Source organism: Trachemys scripta, chromosome 10 (assembly GCF_013100865.1).
Source record: "Trachemys scripta elegans isolate TJP31775 chromosome 10, CAS_Tse_1.0, whole genome shotgun sequence".
Lineage (NCBI taxonomy): Eukaryota > Metazoa > Chordata > Testudines > Emydidae > Trachemys > Trachemys scripta.
The window spans coordinates 84903395-84913646 of NC_048307.1; the positions used below are offsets into that span (position 1 = coordinate 84903395).

The 10252-nt window shown below is 66.6% G+C and overlaps 2 protein-coding genes across 2 annotated transcripts in view; both read right to left on the bottom strand.

The window, feature by feature from the left end:
* RCCD1 (RCC1 domain containing 1) overlaps positions 1-282 on the bottom strand; it is an 8178-nt gene extending 7896 nt beyond the window's left edge. The window contains exon 1 of the mRNA XM_034783440.1: positions 29-282. Within this exon, the coding sequence (XP_034639331.1) occupies positions 29-227 (199 nt within the window). The 5' untranslated portion in view covers positions 228-282. The remainder of the gene's footprint in view (positions 1-28) is intronic.
* A 369-nt stretch (positions 283-651) lies between these two features.
* The window catches only part of UNC45A (unc-45 myosin chaperone A), a 10183-nt gene continuing 582 nt past the window's right edge, over positions 652-10252 (bottom strand). Inside the window, exons 2-20 of the mRNA XM_034784551.1 lie at positions 9793-9951; positions 8983-9019; positions 8719-8894; positions 8455-8547; positions 7826-7993; positions 7057-7225; positions 5992-6162; positions 5713-5884; positions 5157-5457; positions 4704-4798; positions 4367-4508; positions 4054-4194; positions 3765-3892; positions 3445-3511; positions 3028-3141; positions 2655-2770; positions 2409-2526; positions 2165-2320; positions 652-1689 (exon numbers count right to left, since the gene is read on the bottom strand). Of these exons, the coding sequence (XP_034640442.1) occupies positions 1429-1689; positions 2165-2320; positions 2409-2526; positions 2655-2770; positions 3028-3141; positions 3445-3511; positions 3765-3892; positions 4054-4194; positions 4367-4508; positions 4704-4798; positions 5157-5457; positions 5713-5884; positions 5992-6162; positions 7057-7225; positions 7826-7993; positions 8455-8547; positions 8719-8894; positions 8983-9019; positions 9793-9951 (2784 nt within the window). The 3' untranslated portion in view covers positions 652-1428. The remainder of the gene's footprint in view (positions 1690-2164; positions 2321-2408; positions 2527-2654; positions 2771-3027; positions 3142-3444; positions 3512-3764; positions 3893-4053; positions 4195-4366; positions 4509-4703; positions 4799-5156; positions 5458-5712; positions 5885-5991; positions 6163-7056; positions 7226-7825; positions 7994-8454; positions 8548-8718; positions 8895-8982; positions 9020-9792; positions 9952-10252) is intronic.

Sequence of the window (10252 nt, forward strand, 5' to 3'; positions counted from 1 at the left end):
GCCCCCCCCCCCCGCCCGCGGGTCTCACCCGTCACCAGGCCCGTGTAGCTCCACGCCGGCCGCACCAGGCGGATCCCGCCCGGCTCCGGCTCCACCCGCCGGGCCCCGCCGCCACGAGGCTCCGCGAAGCCCCGGAACCCGAAAACGAACCAGCCGCGCTGGGGACCCGGTTCCGCCATGCGGCGCCGCAGCCAATCACAGCGAGCGGGAGGGACTTCCGGCCACATGACGTGTGCAACTCCCCGCCCCCTTGGTCAGATGGGGAAACTGAGGCGCGGCTCCCAGACCCCCACCGATGTAGGTGACGCGCTGCCCAGGCGCTACATCCCCCACTGTTGTCCCCCCCCCACCCCCCAGCTGCGGTTACAGGGGAGCAGCCCCAGCCCCGCTCAGTCCCCTCCCTGTTCCCGAGGGACCGTCCGTCACCCCCATGGGCTCTGGCCCCAGGGTCCAGCCCCCGGCTCTCATCCAGCCCCGCTCCGTGCCCCTGCCCACCCCCAGCCCGCGGCTGTCACCACCCAGCGCTCGTCCCATCGCCCTCAGTCCGGCGCGCTGGTACACGCAATGCCCGGGGTCAGCGGTTGTGGTAAGAGGCAGGTTTTCCTTTATCACCGGGATCCCATGCAGTACAGGAGCAGCAGTAAATACATCCCCCCCTCAACAGACAGACGGGGCAGCCCCAGCAAGGGGGCCAGCGGTGGCTCCTTTACAAGGCCTTCAACAGCACCCGCACTCCGGGTTGGTCCAGCCACTCAGACCCCTCACAGCCACCTCTACACCCCTGAACAGCTGCTGCATTCAGCCACCCACCACCTGAGGGGAGCTGCAGGCCAGCACAGACTGAGGGTACTGCCCCTCCAGCCCAGGCACCCCATCACCCCATCACCGCAGAGCCGCTGTGATTGAAGCCTGCCCTCCCCCCCGGCCAGGCGCAGAGGTGGGAGGAGGAGACAGACGTGTTAGGCACAAGAAGAGGCGTGGAGGTGCAAAGGCCCCTCGTGGAGGGGCCGTAGGCAGGGTCTGGCCCCCAGCACAGCATCCAGGTGCACTAGGAGTGCCCGGCTGAGTGTCTTGCTCAGGCAGGCAGAGACAAGCACAGGGTGCAGCAGGACGTGGAGGGCGGCAGCGAGCTCCCAGCAGAGAGTGTGAGGGAGGCTGCCAGCTCCAGGATAGACGAGAGGGGGGGATGCCGAGGAGAGCACTGCAGAGCACCCCGGATCTAGCACCCACAGACAGGCCCCGCCTCACCCCGGCAGCATACACTCAGAGGTTAAGACAAGATAGAACAGGCAAGTTCAGCCCACACTCCCGTCTCTCCCAGGGGCTCCAGCCTCCGAGGGCAGCGTGTCTTTCCCTAGCCACAGCTGGGGGTGTTACAAGCCCAGAGCAGTGTGCACAGAGGAAGGAGAGCCCAGCCAGGGTGGCCAGTCACTCTCCGTTCACGTTGGGTTTGATCAGCCCCCATGCCACGGCCTGCGCCAGGCACTCCTTGGCAGCTTGGGCCACACGGGGCTTGTCGCACTCCTTGGCGAGTACGGAGAGGATCTCCAGCATCTCACTCTCCATGAGCTTGGCTGCAATCTCCCGGTCTGCCGCCATCATGTTCAGCACGATCACAGCGCCACGGTGCTGCAGCTCCACATTGGAACTGAGCAGCAGGGCCTGCAGGATCTCCAGCCAGTGAGCCGTCTGCGGGGAGACAGGGAGACGGGCCCTGAGCCCCTGTCTGGGCACAGAACTCCAGCACACCCTGGCTACTCTCGGACCAGAGACCCCTGCCCTGAGTCCTGCTTCCTGGACAGACCAGCTGCTGCTGCCCCCCTCCCCCTTACGCTGGACAAAGGGAGCTGGCTGCCTGCCTGCTCTGCCCTGCACACGTGCTGGCTCCCCATGCAGCACCCCCACCTGCCCCAGGGCCCCAGCACAGGCCCAGCCAGGAGGCCACTGGGCTGGGTCACCCTTCCAGCACTCACTGCAAAGTCACAAGATCCCACCTTCCATACCCTCCACCTCCACAAAGCCAGCTGCCTCTGGGGTGGAACATACTGCTGCAGACCTGCTTGTGCCACCCCCAGCGTAGCACAGCGGGGGAAGGAGTCTGAGCAGGACAGAGTGCGTCTGTCCCTCACGTGTCAGTGTAAGGGAGGGGCGGAGGCATTCTCACCACTTGGGTGATCTTCCCACAGATCTGGGGCAGCAGTGAGGTCAGCATGGCCAAGGTGCCGGAGGCTGCTCGCCGCAGCTTCTCGTCGTCCTCCCCACTGTACAGAACCAGCAGCTTCAGCCGGTCGCTGCCCTCGGCCAGGAAGAGCTCCTGCACCTGCAACCCAGAGCCAGACAGGGGAGTGCTCTCCAGCCAGAGGGCAGGCCCCTGCCCCAGCCCCATGCCCTGCCCACCCGGCCCTCACCTCTGTGCTCATGGCCATGTTGCACATACACTCGGTGGCCGCCAGGCGGAGCAGCTCGTGCTCCTCAAACATGTAGCCCTCAATCATGGGCACCGCTTTCTCCTTCAGGATCTTCTGCCTGCAACAAGGCACAAGTGAGCGCCCTGCCCTCACCCAGGGCCGACGGTGACTTTAGTGCTGGGTGAGAGGGTCTCCTAGCAGCAGGGACCCGCCTTTGATTGCCAGGCGCGATGCAGCTCCTCCTACCTCAGCCTCTCGCTGATCCCGGCCAGATTGGTTAACGCCATCAGCCCCTCAAAGTTCTCCAGGCCCGTGCGGTGCAGGTGCAGGAGACTCACCAGGGGTCTGACCACCTCGTAGATCTAGGGCGCAAGGCAGCAGTCAGAGGGGCTCAGGCCGTCTGCAGAACCCCCAGACACCCCACGTTGCAGAGACTCCCCTGCAGAGGCAGCAGACCCAGCACCAAGAGCAGTTCAGACTCAGCCGACATGAGACCCCCCAGCATGAGGAAAGTCCCAGGGGAAAACTGCCTGGTGTGGGCTGCTGGGCGCAGCTCATGGGCCCCCCCCGTGAGGCAGCCCCTCCACCCCCAGAACAGCACACGCCAGGCTGCACTGACCCTCTCTCCGGGGAACGCCATCTCGGGGTTGGAGGTGATGGTGATCTTCGCCAGTGCCTGTGCTGCCTTGGCCTGCCCCACCTCGGTACCCTCCAGGGAGAGCGGGATGAGCGCCTGCGGGGGGCAGGAGTGTCAGTACCAGAGCCAGGGCCCAGCAGCCCTCCCAACACCCAGCTCGCCCGCAGAGCACGCAAGGAAAGTGGCTTCCCCCCCCCCCAGGCCCTAGTGAGAGCCCTGCCAAACAGGGACACCCCAGCCCAGGGACTTGGCCAGGTCCACATGCTTAGGGCCTTTGGCAGAACCCCCCAACCCCCGCAGGGCCATTCGCTTCCCTCTCCCCTCGTGCTATGCACCCAGCCCGTGGGGGGGTGCTGTAGAGAGACTGGAGGGGCGAAGCTGGGAGCCCTGGCATCTCACCTTTCCCCCTCCCTGGGCCACCACGCTGCCTCTGTCCGCTGCTTCCTCCACCACGGCCAGGAACACCCTGGGGGCACAGAGTGACAGCAGCCGCAGTCAGCACAAGCACGGCTGGGGAGGGTGTGAGCGCCCGGCCCCCTTGCCGGGTGCAGATCCATGCTCGTACCCTGGGGCGCCTTCAGTGGGACCCTGCAGCTCCCCGCACTGGGCGGGACCCCACAGCACCCTGCCTCCCATGCACAGGGGAGCCCACAACCCACCGTCCTGCTGGGCATGCGGCTCAGAGGGCCGGCCAGCCCCCCCCGCGGGCACAGCCTCACCTGGAGATCAGCTCCCGGCAGGAGTTGGTCGGCGCCGGGTTCTCACTCTTCACCATGCAGGTGAGAGCTGACACCACGCCAGCCGCCAGCAGTTTGCGCACCCGCCGCCTCACGCAGCCTGGCTCGTCCTGTGCAGGGAATGACAGAATCCTATGCAGCGCACACAAGGCCCCGCCTCCCCCAGGCTCCCTCCCTGCTGCCACTCATCAGCCCCTTCCTCCCAGGGGCCCCAGCGCTGCTCCGGCAGGAGGCAGAAATCCCTTGGGTGCAGCCCAGCCCCGCTCCTGACCTTGGGGTGCTGCTCTGGGACGTGCTGCTTGGCGTACTTGGCCAGCTCCAGCATCTGGGGGTCTGGCTCCTCGTGGTCGTAGCTGTTGGTGCAGTTCACCAGCGTCGAGGCCACTGCGAACAGCACACTCCTGTCCTCTGACTGCAGGGAACAGCGGGGGGGGTCAGCAAAGCGTGGGCTGCACGTGGGACTAGCCGCTAGGCCGGCAGGAGCAATCCACTGCAAACACCTCCTAGTTCCGCCCCACTGTCCCCCTCCCACCTGCTACCCTGACACCGACACAGCCCCCCTCACCCGCCCCCAGCAGCAGCACCTTGGCCAGCTGGAACATGGCCTGCACAGCTGCCTTGTCCTCCAAAAACTCCTCCTTGACATCCGCGTCGAAGGTGAGGTAGGCCAGACCCTCCACCGCCCAGCGCCGCGTGCTCGCGTCGATCGCCTCGTTACACAGCCACCTGGGGAGGGGAGCAGCCGTGAGCCTGCGCCCGCACCCCACTGCAGCATGGGGGCTGGGTGGTACAGGAGTCGCCTGGACACCCCCCTGGCACCCGATCTCAGATGCTCCCCTACCCCTGGGACCCCACCCCACGCCCGGACGTCCCCGTCTACCAGACCCCGCCCCACCCCCAGACACTGCCCCAGGCCCTCACTTGCGACACTGCTTGGCCAGTTTCAGGGTGGAGCCCTCGGCGAACTGCTTCATGCTGAAATCGGTGCCTCCGGCAGAGCCCAGCTTGCAGAGTCCCTGCAGCAAAGAACAGCACATCAGGCCAGCCCCTCCCTGCCCCGAAGCGTCTCTGGCAGCCCCCAGCCCCTCAGCATGCCTGGGGGGGACCCTGCCAACGGGAATCCCCACCCCCCTGGGCTGGACACAAACATCAGCCCAAGGTAGGGTGACCAGATTACACAAACAAAAGATCAGGACAAATGGCGTCCTGCCCATACATCCGTCGGGAGGCGGGACAAACGACCGAGTATCGGGACTTCAGCAGGCCTGCCATGTGCCCCGCCGCTGCACACACAGCCCCTGAGAGCACATCTCTCACTGTGCCCAGAGGCAGCCACCCAGCCTCCAGGGACAGCCCCCTCGCCGGGCTCCTCACCACCAAGGCCCGGATGCGGATGCTGTCCTTCCCGCTGCACTTATAGATGTTCTTGAGCAGGGTCACCCCGTTGGCCGTGATGAAAGACGCCCGCTTGGCCTTGTCAGCGGCATGGATCAGAGCCTCCACGGCCACCAGCTGGTCGACCTCCCGCACGGAGGCGCACAGAGCCAGCACGCTCTCCATGATCCCCTCCAGCTCCAGCACCTGGTTCCCAGCCTCCGAGGGACCCTGCAGCAGGCACGACACCGTCTGGATGGCACGGAGCTTCCCAGCCAACCCATGCCCCTCAAACCAGCTCCTGGAGGGGAAGAGCAGCAAGAAAGGCTAACCCTGCCCGGGGGCATCAGCCGTAGCCCCCACCCGCCCTGCAGGCACGGCACCAGCACAGGCCTAGCTCCATCCGTCCCACCCCTATCCCCTTTCCTCCTTGAGCTGCCGACCCCTGGCAGACACGGACCTCAGAGCAGGGACATTCCTGCCAGCGGTCAGGGAACGGCCTGGCCGAGGAGAGCTGGTGCCCAGGCTGTGCCCAGGACCCGGGGCCGCTCCTCACCTGACATAGTCTTCGCACAGCCGGTGGAAGTTCTCTCTCTCGGCGTCGCACTTCAGGTCATTGTAGAGCTTGCTGAGCAGGACGGCGGCGCTCATCCGGCTGTTCTCCGTCGCAGGCAGGCTGCCGGGGGCCTCACACACCGTGCCCCCCACCTCCAGGATCTTCTTTAGGCCTGCAAGGGCAGGGTGCTCAGACGCTGCCCTCAGGGAGCAGGCGACCCAGGCCGCGCGCAGGAGCTGGGAGGGGCATGGCAGCACCGACGGTACGAGCGGCTCTTACCCTGGTCGATGACCCAGAGGGTCAGGCTGTTGTTGGGCTCCCGCAGGGATTTCCGCGGCACCACTTTGATGAGGAGGTTGAGGCTGTTATCGTGGCCGTGCGCTGAGGTCCCCTCCCGGGTCAGCATTTCCAAGAGGTGCCCGATCAGCAGCTTCAGCTCCTTCGAGGGATCTGGCAGACAGCAAACGCACAGACCGTCAGAGACCCCCCGGCCAGCCCCTCACAGGCAGCTGGGAGCACAGCGTGGGGCTGGCTGAGGGGGCTCCCTAGCAGTGGGGCCAGCCTTGCGGAGGCGCGGCTTGGCTCCATGGCAGGAAATGGTGAGATGAGGCACAGAGCCCAGGGTACCCCAGTCACAGCCCCAGGTGTCCCACACGGGCCCCTTCTCCATCCCTCCCATCTAGGGCGACCAGACGTCCCAATTTTATCAGGACTGTCCCGATATTTACTTGTTTGTCCCGCGTCCTGACGGACGTTCGGTCGGGACACAAATTGTCCCAATATTTTGCGCTCCGGCGCACAGGCAGAGGGGGCTTGCGCACCACCCCCACCCCAGCTCCGGCCCCTCCTTCCCCCATTGGATCCCTCCCCAAATTCCCGCCCTTGCCCTGCCCCCAGCCCCACCCCCTCACTGCCCCATTGGATCCCTCCCCAAATCCCCGCCCTGGCCCCGCCTCTTCCCCAAGCACACCGCATTCCTCCTCCTCACCCCTCCCTCCCAGGCTTGCGCTAATCAGCTGTATGGCGGCGCAAGAGCTGAAGGAGGGGGGAGAAGCAGGATGTGGCAGCCAGCTCAGGGGAGGCAGAGCAGAGGTGNCCTATCAGCCTCCCCCCCCCCCCCCCCCCGAGCCCCCCGCGTCCAGATATTTCACATCTCTCATCTGGTCACCCTACTCCCATCACACAATGGACGCCCACGAAGTTGCCTGGCACCAGGGGAACTCCAGAGAGGCTTGTGCCAGGCGACCCACCACCTGCCACTGGAAATCCAGGGGCGCAGGGTAAGGTCTGGCCAGGACATGGCCTCTGGCACCTGCCGCTGAGCAGAGAGAAGGGGTCACTCACCCAGCACAAGGGCTTCCTCCTTGCCGCGGAAGTCCCTCTGCAGCCCCTCCTTCAGCGCGTCGAACATGACCTGCAGCAGGTTACAGGCCGCCAGAGACACCTGCTCGTGCTCCACTCCCAGCATGGCCGAGACACGTGGCGCCTCCAGCTCCGCGAGGATGGCCATGGTCTGTGAGCAAAGGGGAGCAGCCTGCTAGAAGATTGCTGAGAAGCCCCAAGCCCGCCCAGCCCTGCCCCTTCACCACACACTAGGCCCCAGCAAGTCCCAGCTGCCCTGTCCAGATACCCAGCAGTGCCTGCCTGGGCCAGGGGCCCGCACCCCCAAACGCTCTCGGGCGAGCAGGGGGAAGGGAGCGATCTCGCCAGCTAGACAGCAGGGTGGGGACAGACGAGCACAGCAGCCTGGGAGCTGGCCCTGCGGGAGTCAGCGTCAGAGGAGAGCGAGGCAGGAAGAGGCTCCACGCCGGGGCAGCCAGGCTGTGCTGGGCAGCCCCCCCTTGCTGCAGTCCTTGATCCCAGCTACACAGGTGGAGTCGGGCAGGCGGCTCTCTCCCAGCACAGCCCATGCAGGCAGACGGAGCCCAGCCAGGCCAGGGCAGGCAGCAGTGGCCCCGGTTACTGCGCCGCTCAGCAGCGTCAGTAACTGCAGGCAGCAACCCCCAGGGGGAGTCTCCCACCAGCACTCCCTGCACCCAATGCGCTGGGCGCGTGCGGGGTACGCGTCTGCATGGGGCACAGGCCCCAAGCCGTGGGAGAAGCCCACACTTACCCGCGACCGGTGCCCAGAGCACAGGCCAGCCAGGGTGCGCAGAGCTGCCAGCATCGCATCCTCTCTGCCCGTGTCCAGCATGCACAGCAGCAGACGCACGCCGTCGCTCTGGAAGATCTTCTCCGCCCCGGCCTCTTCCCGGGCCAGCACGATCAGGTTCTGCGCTGCCTGGGAGACAGGAGTCGTGTGCAGGTTGACGAGCGGGGCTGGGCACAGCCAGGGAAGGAGCCCAGGGAGCAAGGAACCTCACTGGCACCAGCAGGCAGGACACCAAGGGGTCCCGGGTGGGATCACTGCCCGGGCAGCCAGCGAGAGGCGCCCCCTGGTCTTCCAGCAGCTCAGACCTGCCAAGCCAGAATGTCCCCATGCCCAGAGCCACAACAGCCTGTCTCCCCACCCCACAGCTCACGCCTTCCGCCTGGGGACTGGAAACCCCCCACCCCCATCAGCGCCTGCCCAGCTACTCCAGCTCCCCCGACAGCCCCTCCTCCCCCACCATAATTCCCCCCAGCACCTGCCCAGCCGCTCCAGCTCCACACCCAGACAGCCCCCCCCAACCCCCACCACATTCCCTCCCCGGGTCACAGCCAGCTCCCACCCCCAGCCCTGTGCCTGCTCAGAGCTGGTACCTTCTGTTTTTTGTCTGTGTCTGTTTCTTTGGGGTCCAGTAAGATCTGAAACATCTGCTCCACTTTGGAGTCCGTGCAGGACATGAGCTTCATCTGAGACAGACGGAGGGACAGGTTAGCGACGGCCTCTATCACCCTGCAGCGGGAGTCTCGGCCTAGGCCACGAGGCTGGGCGCACAAGGCCTCTCAGAGACCGGCAGTGCTGGGAACATTAGCCCTCCAGAGCCCTGGCCCAGGCCTTGCTCCTGCTCCGCTGGCGCTCACCTTCTCCTGCATGCTGCTCCCTAGGTCGTGCAACGCCTCCTGGAAGGCCTTGTTCCTGGGCTCCAGGCTCACACATCTGCGCAGGTCGTAGACTGCCTGGTCCAAGCGGCCCAGCTTCTGCAGCGCCTGGCTGCGGCGGAACAGCGCCTTCACGTCATGGCCATCGGCTTCGATGGCTGAGCAGAGACCACAGCACAGTCAGAGGGGGTCTTTGGGCCAGCTCCCCCTACACCCAGCTGACCGACAACCCCAGCCCTGCCGTACCTTTAGACGCATCAGCTTCTGCGTTGGCATAATCTTCCTGCAAAGAAGGGAGGCAGGTGAGAGAGGCGGGTCACCATGGTGTTAGAAGCAAAGGACTGCCAGGCTGGGTCCCACTGACTCGCAGGCCTGTCATGGACACGGGAGGTGACAGAAGCCCAGATCAGAGGAGGAGAGCCTGACCTGTCCACAGCGGGAGGTTCCAGGATTTTTGGATATCACTGAGCAGATGTTGCCCAGGAGTTGCCATGGCAACAGACAGGTCCCCAGCTGTTCAGCCCACCCTGGCCCAGGCATCCCTCATCAGACCAGTGCCCTGGGCCCTGCTGGCCTCACAATGCAGGAACTCCCACTGCCATGGTCCCCCCTTCCCCTGGCTCGAAACACTGGGCTTCACGCCAGTCCCTGGCTGGGTTCGCACTTGTCACAGCCCAGCTGGCCCAGGTGCCAGGGCGATGGCACCGGGCAAACGCTCACTAGCCCTTCGAGCGCAGGAGGGAGCTCTGAGAGACAGAGCAGGGACGAGGCCAGCGGCTCGGGGGATGGGAAAAGGTCCCCGTTATCGACCGGTCCAGGTCTCACCCTGCACCCGTCGCTCCACCACCCAAGTGCCTGTTGCTCGCCACTGACGCTGACTTGCCAAAAGAGCCTGGGCAAGGTGCCCTCCCCCCGCGCCCGCTTGCCCGGGGGCCACCGCCTGGGCAGGGGCCGGAGGTGCCGCTAACACCCAGCCCAACTCAGGCTGGGGGGGCAGGCAGCTAGGCCGGTCAGTGGCCGGGTCACGGACGCCCCCCCCCCGGGGCCCCCGCTCACCAGCTTCAGGTGGCAGGCGGCCCGGTTGCGGTGCAGGACGGCGCGCTCCGGGGGCCCCGCACACAGCGCCAGGGCGCGCGTGTAGACGGCCAGCGCCGCCTCGTAGTCCCCGGCCTGGAAGAGCCGGTTCCCCTCCTGCCGCAGCTGCGCCGCCGCCCCCTGGGGAAAGAGACCATCAGAGGGGCCGGAGCCCCCCGAGACCCTCACCCCGCCCCGGGACCCCGCCTCCGAGAGCCGGTACCGCCCCCCGTCCGCCCGCCCCGGGAACCCCCGTCCGCCCGTCCGGCCCCCAAACCCCGAGAGCCGGGCCCCCCCTCACCCCGCCCCCGGGAGCCGGGACCGCCCCCGTCCGTCCGTCCTCCCATCCCTCGGCCCCCCCCGCCCCGAGAGCCGGGACCCCCCGTCCGCCCGCCCGGGAACCCCCCCGTCCGTCCGGCCCCCAAACCCCGAGAGCCGGGAC